A 12,195-nucleotide genomic window follows, 5' to 3' on the forward strand; every position below is an offset into this window, starting at 1 on the left:
TAGCCTAAACGTAATTGATTCATTCCGTCGCGTAAGCAGGACCGGTCACAAGTGGCACTTTAGAAGGCCTACATGGGATTATCCCCACAAATTATTGGCCCGTAATATCCAGCTCAGGGCAGACCTAGTCACATGGTGCATTCGCATTTAGCTCTGCCCACTCATTCAGTTCTGGTCCTTGCAACACAACACGGCTGAGGGGGCTAGAAATTAAATTCATTGTCTCTGACTACAAGCTGAATGCTTAGTCTCGCTGTCGACAAAACCGGAAATCAAATCCATTGCCACTGTCTAGGCCGAAATCAAGTCACGTCTCTGATTAAGCTGAATGCGGAGTCATGGCCTGTGACGAAGCCGGAACCAAATCCATCGTCTTCAAACGGACGTTCCAAAAACGCAACCGCCTTAACTCATTCACCGCCAAAGACGTCTTTGACGTGTTATCAGAAATAGCCCTCCCCGCCAATGACGTGTTTGACGTGTTTTTGTTTTTATTAGTGCAGCGCCTAGTTCAAACACTTCCCCAGCCTGTGACACAGACACAGGTCCCTGCCTTCAAAGTCAAGCCGACAACACACGATCAAACACATACCGCAGCTGTTTTTTTGAAATGGGGGAGGAGGCAAGAAGACAAAAGCCGTGAGAAACGCTGCCTCTTTGCAGAGTAGGAGAGAGACGCCATTGTGTACAGTTGTGACAGTGTGCTGAGTTGAGTTGAAGTTGAAGTTGAAGAGATTACAGTAGCTAGTAGCCTATAGTCGTCAGTTTAGTTAGCGTTAGTTAGTTGTAGTATAGTCTGTAGTATAGTTTAGTTAGTTAGTTGTAGTAGTCGTAGTCTAGTCAGTCATGGTGAAGGCAAAAGGAAAGACCAAACACCGCATCGCCCCTCGGCGCGGCGGTGCCCGAGCTGTTCGCCTTGCTGCTGGCCTTGCTGCTGGGCAGCGGACACTGGATGAGATGTTTGCGGTTGTCAAACCCGTGACCACCATCGATCCGGTTCCAGCGCCTGGTCCCAAACCCAACCCCGTTCCTGTGTCCCAGCCCGAACGAGACGAGACGGAGTCAGAACTTTCTGACAAGGAGGAGAACACAGCGACAGACAGGATTCCCCAGGAGGAGCCATTTTCCAGGGCGCATTTGCGAGACGAGACGGAGTCAGAATTTAGTGACGAGGAGGAGAACGAGAGCAACACAACAACAGACATGATTCCCCAGGAGGAGCCATTTTCCAGGGCGCATTTGCGCCGTGCAAAGACGCGCCGGGATTACATGGAAAGTGACTTTGACTCTCAGCCATCAAGCTCCCATTCCTCTGAAGAGGAGATGGTCACACCGCCAGTTGTCCATGTCGAGGGCGAAGAAGACTGGACCCCAATGCGACAGGACCCCGATGATCGCGGTAAGGAGTAATTTTGTTGTTGATATATATGCATATTGTACAGACAGTACCAGTACCAGTACCAGTACCAGCTTCACGCACAAAGTCCCAGTGATGATGTCATCAGTGTGTGTGTGTGTGTGTGTGTGTGTGTGTGTGTGTGACTACTGATCGTATAGTTTACTGAGACACTAGTACACCACACTGTCTCTGTACTAAATGTGATTATATAGTTTACTGAGACACTACACTGTCTCTCTGTACTAAATGTGATTATATAGTTTACTGAGACACTACACTGTCTCTCTGTACTAAATGTGATTATATAGTTTACTGAGACACTACACTGTCTCTCTGTACTAAATGTGATTATATAGTTTACTGAGACACTACACTGTCTCTCTGTACTAAATGTGATTATATAGTTTACTGAGACACTACACTGTCTCTCTGTACTAAATGTGATTATATAGTTTACTGAGGATATGTTGCTTTTATTTCAGATGAGGACGAGCTGATTGTTGCAGAACCCAGTGAGCCCACATCAAAGAAAAAACAACCTAGATCAAAAGGTAAGATCTTGTTTCCCTCTTTTGTGTCTTTGTCCAAAATGGCTGATCTACAAGCTCACAATTATACATGTTGTGTGTGTGTTGTAAATTGTATTGTAATGTATGTATTTCTTTATTTACAGGCCGTGGTGCAGATGGAGAGGGACAGTCCAATGACCAACCCAAGAAGGGCAAAAAGAAAGACTGCACCAAAGGTATGTTCATTTTCCCTCTTTGCCCAATATAGCTGATCTACAAGCTTGTGCGTGTGTGCAATGTGTGTGAGTGTGCTATAGTAATGTATTTGTATTTCTATATTTTTATAATACCTATCCTGTATCCAGAGCAGCAATGGTACTGCATGGACGAAGTGCCGTGGGAGCCAGAGGACATCCCGTTCACTGCTGTTCCTGGCCTGCTCAACAGTGCTGCTGCGCTGGAGTCGGACAAGCCAGTGGACTTCCTGGAACTCATCCTTACTGAAGAGCTGCTGCAGTATGTTGTGGACCAGACCAACCTGTATGCACAGCAGCAAATTGAGGCTGGCACAACAAGTGTAAGACTCGAGGCATGGAAACCTGTTGACATTCCTGAACTGAAGGCCTTCCTAGGGCTCCTCTTCCTGACTGGGCTCATTGTAAAGCCTGACCTGGAGACTTACTGGTCCACGAACGAGGTGCTGGAGACCCCCTATTTTGGTAAGACAATGTCCCGAAACAGGTTCCAGATCATTACGCGTTTCCTGCATTTTACTGACAACACAGCAGTGAGAAACAAGGATGACAGGTTGTACAAAGTCCGCCCAGTCTTAGATATGCTAGTGAACAAGTTCCAGGAACTCTACCAGCCAGGCCAGAACATCTCAATAGATGAAGGAACTTTACTGTGGAGAGGCAGATTGAGCTTCAAAGTTTTTAACCCACAGAAACCTGTGCGTTACGGGATCAAAAGTTATGTGTTATGTGAGTCCCAGACAGGATTTTGTTATAATTTGATGCCTTATTGTGGAGACGGTAAATCTCTTGTAGATACAGTGTGTGGTCTCCTGTTGGGGCTGGAACAGCAGGGCTACAAACTGTACATGGATAACTTCTACAATTCTGTAAACATGTGTGATATCCTGCTAGATCTGGGGACACATGTATGTGGCACACTGCGAAAGCATAGAGGAGAACCACTAGCTGTACACCATGCTGAGAAGGCCACCCTGCAACCAGGGGGCAGAATTGCCTTCCACACTGACCGGGTTCTGTGCTTGGCATGGCGGGACACAAATGTTGTGAGAATGGTATCCACATTTCACCAGAACGAGATGAGACCGGTCTTGATGTGGAAGAAAGGTGTGAGGGGGAAGGTGGTGAAGGAGAAGCCTGTCTCTGTGATAGAGTACAACCAGTCTATGAACGGTGTTGATAGGCTGGATCAAATGATTTCGTACTACCCGTTCATCAGGAAGTCCTATAAATGGACAACTAAATTTGTGATGTACATGTTCCAAATCTGCCTCCACAACGCTTTCGTCCTGTACAGAGCTAAAAACCCACAGGGCACTGTAAAGACCATGTATGCGTTCCAGGAGAGTCTGATACAGGCGTGGACCACTGCCACAAAGCTCCATAGAGCTCCATATGCTGACCGTCCGAGTAGGCTGTCTGCCAACCTGGCAAAGCATTTCCCTGTCAGGAATGACCCCACCCCCAACAATGACAACCCAGCAAAGAGATGCAAGGTGTGTATGGCCAACAACAACAGAAAGGAGACACGTTTCCAGTGCAACTTCTGCCGCATCCCCTTGTGCAGGGTCCCCTGCTTTGAGGTCTACCATGACACTCTGAACTATAAAGAGTAGGGGTCAAGTCAAGTCAAGTCAAGTCAAATTTATTTATATAGCACATTTACACAACCAAAGTTGACCAAAGTGCTGAACAGGCAAATATCAAATACACAGACAGCTGATACAGTAGAAAATAAAAGAAGAAAACACATAGCAATATACGTAATAGGCACAATCTTAACCCGAATTGAAGGCTAATTTAAATAGATGGGTCTTAAGCAATGACTTAAAAATTCCAAGGCTTTGCGCAGTCCTTATATGGATGGGTAGGCTGTTCCACAATTTGGGGGCAGCTACCGCAAAGGCTCGGTCGCCTCTGTTTTTTAGTCTAGATCTCGGGACATCCAAGAGCACCTGGTTAGATGACCTCAGAGCTCTAGTTGGAGTGTGATGGTGTAGGAGTTCTGTAATATAGGAAGGTGCCAGGCCATTTAAGGCCTTGTAAACAATCAACAAAGTCTTAAAATCAATCCTGAAGCGGACAGGAAGCCAATGGAGGGAGGCTAACAACGGAGTCACATGATCCCGCTTCCTTTTTCCAGTTAGTAGCCGAGTTCCATTTAAACTAATCGCTTTGCCAGAGCACAGCTTCCTACAGAGATGCTTGATGAAGAGCACACCTGGCTCAAAGTGATGACTGACAAGATGCAATCTTTTATCTTCTGTTTTATAGAATGCAGTATGCACTGCCAATGCAAACTCAATACGTATAGGCTACATCTTTGCTTAACAAATTTGTGTCACAAATAACGTTAGCTCTGCAACATTAACCTGACAATAATAACAGCAATGTTTGATGTCCACCAGCTTGTGAGTTTTTACGTTATCTCTGTATTTGAACAGTTTTCCGGTTTCTGTTGTGCTGTCCTCTCGTCTCGTAACGTTAACGTTAGGAAGTTTGAGCTCGTGTTTTTCACAGTGGAAAGAGTGTTAGTAGCCTACCTGTCCTGGACACCGTTTACATTTGACTTTGATGTTCAATCGTGTCACCTTTCTTCCCGACAAAAACAAAGTCATGGGAATATATCCAGCCACGGATTTTCCTCCTCGGCTCAGCAGGACAGAGAGTGAGGTGTGCCTGCCTGTTGCCTGGTACTCAAATGTGCTCTGCGGTGACGTCACCTTGTTTTGGGAGCGTTAAAGCCATGCTGCTTGTGATCAGTGAATGCCGACTGCGTGTCATTTTGCAGCGCAGCGGCATCACAGAATGGACTCAACAAAAGATGTAACGACTAACGTAACGAGCTCGTTTATCTTGAAGTAACTGTAATATTATTACTTATATTCTATAGTAATTCGTTACACTACTCGTTACTTGGAAAAAGTAATATTATTACAGTAACGAGTAACTAGTAACTCGTTACTTCCCAACACTGGTGTCGAGCAGCCTGTAGTCTCCCCACTAATTCAGACCCCAGTAATCTACTCGAAGTGTTCTAGGTGTCGAGCAGCCTGCAAGTGTTCTGGGTGTCGAGCAGCCTGCAGTCAGTTTGGGGGGGGGTTCAACGCCGAATTATGCCTTCGGCGACAAGCGTCGCCTTCCGCCCAGCGCCCGCTGTATCGCGAGGCGAGCAGACCGGTTGGCCTTTCAGGTTTCTCTCTTTTGGGGGGTTCTCTATTCTAGCCCGAGCAGATGCCCTCCCGCCTCAAGAAGAGAGGCATCTTGCCACGGAGTCACTACGCCAAAGAATCAGTTGCCATGCTGCCACGCCATCAGAATTAATGCCATACCGCTTCAGGCCATGAATCTTATCGCCATGCCATACTTTACTAAAGCTTGCTGATTAACCTTACCCTCTGGTCTCTCATGATTGAAATGATGGTCTCGACCTAGTTTCAAGATGAAGACCAGACACGCTGCCTCACGCCACACGTAATCTAGTGACATAGCGACCTCATCATCACACGTAATCCTAGCGTGACGACAAGTGCAGTAATCCCAGCGTGACGTTCGCGTGACGCACTTGCCTAGGTGACGCCGTTAATGTCGTCAGTGCAGTAATCCCAGGGTGACGTTCGCGTGACGCACTTGCCTAGGTGACGGTGTTAATGTCGTCAGTGCCGAGGCTATGACGCGGCAGTATTTATAGCCACGCCGGGCGCCGCACCGTCCTCTTGCCCTGACCTCTAGCCGCTGCACTTGAACTGATCTAATTCCTTCTCTGGAAGCCGCGTTTCACCCCACCCACCTCCCCAGTCCACCACCAATGTATTGACTCCTGAAGAATCCCCTATGGGGGGGGGGTTCTCTATTCTAGCCCGAGCAGATGCCCTCCCGCCTCAAGAAGAGAGGCATCTTGCCACGGAGTCACTACGCCAAAGAATCAGTTGCCATGCTGCCACGCCATCAGAATTAATGCCATACCGCTTCAGGCCATGAATCTCATCGCCATGCCATACTTTAATAAAGCTTGCTGATTAACCTTACCCTCTGGTCTCTCATGATTGAAATGAAGCATTTCAAGCACATTAATTGACTCTGAAGCTAATATTTTCTGATGTAGTGACGTGGTGTAGTTGTGTGGTGCCCTGCGTGCCCCACCCCCCTCTCCCCCCCCTCAGCTGCAAACTCCTCCCCACACTAACACACAGCCTACGCACCCAGCGTCTATTTTCGGAGCGCTCCGTTTTTGTGCGCCGGCTCCCAGCGCGACACCGAAAAGCCAAACCGGACTGCTGAGAATAGTTTGGCCCTTCGGCGTCGGGTGCTGCTTTTCTGGCAGCTAATCGTGTGGAGAAACTATGCAGCAGAGACAGAAGGGCTCAGTTGTGGGCGCGGATTGACTGCTGTTCGCAGCTAACGTTAGCTCCAGCCAGAGCAATCTATATGGCTCTGGCTGCAGCATGCATCGGTTTCTCTTTCATCAAGGCTTTTTCCTGCTGTTTTCCTGACCTTTCTCTAATCTGGAGAGCACTGTCGCCACATAATGGGTCCGTAAAATAGGTTATACACCTTCAATAGCTCCAATATTTGTACAGGAGATGCATGAGGCTTTGATCCACGTCCCACCGTCAAAAAACGCATTTGAAGCCGATCGACGTCATTGGCACTCAATGAGTTAAGAAAAAACATCAAATATACACAACATGCTGTCTATAACTAAAAAAAATGCAATATCGGCCAACATATCGGCTGATACAATATATCGTGATCGGCCAATATCGGCGAACTGATATATCGGTCGGGCTCTAGAAAGAACTGCTCTACAATGTCGCGTCATCCTTGAACAGACCGAGACAATGATCTACAGTACATGAGCAGAGGCAAAAATAGAGACAAAAACAGTTCTAGTTGACTAAGAGCTAACCACAAAAAAGTGCAAGTCAGCCTAGTCTCAAACTAATTCTGCTCTCAGGGACCATGCATTATTCAGGGTACAAACTGCATTGTCTTTTGATCATGACTGGCCACACACACACACACACACACACACACACACACACACACACACACACACACACACACACACACACACACACACACACACACACACACTAGGGCTGTGAATCTTCTTCACTGGCCTCACGATTCGATTACGATTCAGAGGGCTACGATTCGATTCGATAACGATTATCGATGCATCTCGATGCATCTTAAATCGATGCATCACTTTTTTCCGCAATACATGATTTATTTTTTCTCACTTTCTTTTTTCTCACTGTGTGGCTACTTTTAAAATAAATGTGCATTTGGAATTGCATTGTATTATGATCCATAATTAAAATAAACAACTGCATGTACTTCCATTATATTTTATTTGATTATTAAAATAAATAAATAATAATAATAAAAATAATAATCAATTTTTGACATTTGTGAATCGATGCAGAATCGTGCACGTCCGCATCGCGATGCATCTTATAATCGATTATTTTTGACACCCCTAACACACACACACACACAACAAACTGAATGAGTCACAGCTCAAAGAGTGGCATGACATTTGAGGGAAACATTGCAGTACAAATCTATTTGTCTGCTTGTGTGTCTGTGTGTGTGTTTCCACTCACCGTGACTCTTCCAGAGGGTGCTGCACAGTGAGCAGGCGTGGGTGGCGCAGTCTGGTCAGCTGTTGCACCCCTTTTTTCAAAGAGTCGATGATCTGGTCCTTGTCAAACTTCTGGTACTTGTCAATCACCTTCTTGTCAAACACAAACACTGCAACTTCCTAGAAAGGCAAATGAGACAAGGTGCTGAAATGAGCATGATCAAGTCCCACAGGTTCTCCTGGCATGGAATGAATTAGGCCAGTGGTTCTCAAATGGGGGTCCGGGGACCCCCCAAGGGTCCTTGAGGGGGTTCCAGAGGGTCCCCCAGCCAAAAGGGGGAGTCATACATTTTCACTATAATTCCATTCAAGTAACACAATAGCCCCTTCTAAACATGCAGTGAAATCCAGATTATTACCAGCTGCTAGCCGGTCGGCCTGCATGTTTAGAAACAATTATCCGCCTTATGCGCACTCCCACGAGTGCGGATCATTACCATCTGAGCCCCTAGTACAGGATCCGCATCATTGGCAAAACGGCTGGGGCCCTATCTTGGTACAGGCGATATCCCCTATTTGCGCTTGCGCACCTGTTTGCACGTGCCTTAAAGCAGGGAAGATTGCAGTCCACCTAGTGGGTGTTACGCCGAGTTTTGCACCCGCGCCCGGCAGCAGCTGAACACATCCCCACCTCATGGGAGCATATTCTAATGATTTATACAGAAACATAACTGTTTAAAAATGATATAATTGTTTGGGTAGACGTGTTAATTTAAAACAGCCCCAAAATATGGTGGGGATGCAATTACTCGCGGGGAAGCATAACTCATCACAACAACGGGCGCAAGCACAGATTAGAGCCGTGCCAAATCATTTATGCATGGGATTTGGGCGGTGTTAACCACCAGAATTATTCCAAGGTAACACCCTGGCAATGCCTGGGTGTTACATCAATCAGATTCCCGTCTTGTAGTCCCTGTAATACAGGTTGTGTGAGGCATGCTGTAATTCTCCCCATGCGTAATTTGGATACGTGTAGGGCAGGGGGGAACAAAAAAAACATCTGTGTTTTGATGGAACTCAGGTTATTTTGTTGACTGGGGTGGGACAATAAAAACGTGTTTGCAGCGGGTAAACGGCGGAGACAAAAGAAATGATTGGAGGATTTACAGTGGACTTAATTAAAACTCTGTGAAACATTGAGCTGCCGACTCATGCCGAGGACAGAGAGAGATGGAGAGAGCTTGTGACAGATCGGCTGTGATGCCAACGACCCTCCGGGTTATGGGATAGCAGGTGAAGGTGAATAGCCTCATTGAATTATAGTTGATTGCCTCACTGAATAATCTGCTGGTTACCCAATTTTAGCAGCAGAATTTGATGTCCTGGCGTGGCACATCCGTGCGTAATGACATTTCTGCACTGCGCAGCACGGAGATTATGGTGCGCTGAAGCGCAGCGAGTATTTTAGTGCCTAAGAGGTGCTTTTCAAAGCTCTGACGATAGGATAATGCCATCTATCCCCACATTTTTGCGCTGAAATGCCTGGTTTGGCATGTGGCACGCCTATGTCCAGTACAATTGGTATCCTATCCGGTTGGTGCACGCCCCCAATTTGCATTGCACGCGGCGTTAAACGCTAAATTACCGCTTTTGCGAAGATAGGGCCCCTGGGGCCGGTTGCACCAACTGGTCTTACACTGGTCTTAAGCTAAGTTGGTCGTAACTTTACGACCTAACAGCTACGCCGGTTGCACCAAGACGGCTTAAGCTTATTTTCACTACGACCAGGCGTAACTCCTACGCCTGGTCAGGAGGAGGCGTAGAGCCTGCCTGTAACAGAGATCTCCGCGGAGACCTTTTTGACCGTCATCGTCGTAACACCGCCAGTTCGCCGTCTTTGAAAGCACAACGTTAGATTATAACTAACTAGTTGTGTGGCTTAGCCTTCCAAAATGTTGCCGTTAGTTTTTTAGAAGTTAATACATAGAATTGGGAACGTTACATTCAATTTCATTCAGACTGTCTTTCTGGCTCAATCGCCGCCATTTTTCCCCCGGAGCGAGGGAGGGTGGGAGGAGGGAGGGTGTTTTACAGTAGTGGCTGATAGAGCGTAGTGGCACAGTGCTCCAAGCAGGTCGCGAGGCACATTTTTTGCAACATCATCCAATCAGGGTGCATTCCCTGGCAATTCACATGGACGCGCATTGCTACGACCAGCATAGTTAAGACCAGACATAAGCCGTGTTGGTGCAACAGGCGTAAGTCCATGGTCTTAACTAAGACCGACGTAGGAGTTACGACCAGGCATAGTTAAGACCAGTTGGTGCAACCGGCCTGTTGTTTAACACTAGCAGCTCATGTTCCGGATCATGTATGTCTGAGTGGGCGGGTGGTTAAATGGCACTTTACAAACCATTAATGTCCCTGTGCTATTTAATCATTTCATGAATGGACATAGTTACGTGGCTGGATTATTTGCCAAATATAGGTGAGTAAACAAGTAAAAGTTGAATCGCTCCCCCCCAGCCCCCCCCCCCCCCCCCCCCATCTGCCAGTTTGAAAATGCAACAAGGAGATGATAGCCTACTACTTACTGCATTAGGCAATACGTGCCTGCTAACGTTCACGTAGGCTATTAATTAATTATTCGTTCGCACAAACGCTTATATCAGGGGTGGCCAAACTACGGCCCACTGCCTGTTTTTAACTCATTCACTGCCAACAACGTATGAACACGTTTTCAGAATCCAGCTGTTCCCTGCCAACAACGTGTTTACACGTTTTTGGCATCGATTTTTTTTTTTTGACGGTGGGTTGTGCATCTAAGCCTTTTACATCTCTTATATAATTATTGGAGCCACCGAACGTTTACAACCCATTCCACCGACCCACTAAGTGGCAACAGTGCTCTCCTTGCTAGAGGAAGGAAAGCATTTTTTTAACTTGTCAAGCCATTCTCAGCCCAGCCATTCTCCTTTTCGCGCTGATTGCTGGCGATGCGGGATTGCAAATTTACATAATAGATTCAGCCGATCTACTATGATCGGGTGATAGATTACAGGTGCAGGAACACACTTTGAAACACGCAGCATAAATATGACCAGAATCGCAAAAGCTTCTCTCAACCAAAACTCCAAACGAGCGAGTCCCTCCCGACTTCCTCAAACAGCGGCCCAGACATGCAGGCACAGCAAAGCACTGACTGGTGACAAGCTTGTCCGCCCACGGAGGGCGGAGTTGAAGCAACTCGAGAGGGAGGGAGAGAGAGAGAGAGAGAGAGAGAGAGAGAGAGAGGGAGGGAGAGCGAGAGGGAGGGAGAGAGAGAGAGAGAGCGAGAGGGGGAGGGAGAGAGAGAGAGAGAGAGCCAAAAATGAATGGTTAAAGTGACCCTTCCATCCAATTTCACAAAAAGCCGTTTATCTCTGAATATTATTTTTCACGCTAAAACCATGCTGTATTCAACTGCTAATGCTTACATAACTACTAACTCTACAAACTAACTCTTTTAGACAGAGAAAGTACACATTCTATTAGTACTTTTGAGATATTGTATGTTCACAAACTCCAAGCTGAAACGAATCCTCGGCTCTTATAAAATGAGCCATAATCCTCAAAAAACGGCTTGGCAGAAGCTAACTACAGCAAAGAAAAACGTCTGGCAGTCAATGTGTTAAGTGGCCCGCCATGAATTTAGGGGGGGGGGGGGGGGGGGGGGGGGGGATTGCCGGTGAAGCTTTTTTTTCTTCGTTTTTTCATTTTTCCATTTTAAAGTTTGAAACGGAGAAACAAAAAAACTGAAAAACTTTTCCCCCCCATTTTGTTTTTTTCCATGTAAAACCATTGAAAATGGGTTACTTGAGTACCCTGACCTGGTCTATTATTATTATTTATTTATTTACATTTTTAATACTGAATGTTGGTGAAATTATCTCTGTCTTAACCTGTTGGCAAAGGAAAAGATTTGAAAACATACAGAAATACCCATGTAATAGGTGAGCACATAAATAAACTACCGTAAATTCCGGACTATAAGACGCACCGGTCTATAAGCCGCACCTTCAAAGGTGACTATTTTTTTCTTCTATAAGCCGCACCGGTCTATAAGCCGCGGGTGTTTTGATGTTTAATTACCATATGTAAGGCTTCGTGCACAGAGGGGATTGTCGGGAACAGATGGCTGTTTGGGGAAGCTCCCATTTATTAACATTTCAACAAAACAAAAGTCAGGTCACTAATCCCCAGACAAAATCACACATTGTGGTATTTTTTGTTTTTTTTACAGTGCACACAGTGTCCGCGGTGTGGTGAAAAGAGGGCAAGAGAGGAAATTAAAACAGAAGTGGATTTATAGTTAGAAAGAGTGCTAAAGAAGAGAGAATTCCGTTTTTTATTTTTTTATTTTAGTTACTCACAGTACTATTGACCAGTCCAACTCAAAAG

The 12,195-nt window shown here is 46.2% G+C and overlaps 1 protein-coding gene across 2 annotated transcripts in view; it reads right to left on the reverse strand.

Moving 5' to 3' along the window:
• The window catches only part of scyl2 (SCY1 like pseudokinase 2), a 57,647-nt gene that overhangs the window by 27,224 nt on the left and 18,228 nt on the right, over positions 1 to 12,195 (reverse strand). For both annotated transcript variants that reach the window (XM_083654488.1, XM_083654489.1), the window contains one exon: positions 7,775 to 7,932. In XM_083654488.1, the coding sequence (XP_083510614.1) occupies positions 7,775 to 7,932 (158 nt within the window). The remainder of the gene's footprint in view (positions 1 to 7,774; positions 7,933 to 12,195) is intronic.

The sequence above is a fragment of the Poromitra crassiceps genome (assembly GCF_964638095.1).
Source record: "Poromitra crassiceps genome assembly, chromosome: 2".
NCBI classification, from domain to species: Eukaryota; Metazoa; Chordata; class Actinopteri; order Beryciformes; family Melamphaidae; genus Poromitra; species Poromitra crassiceps.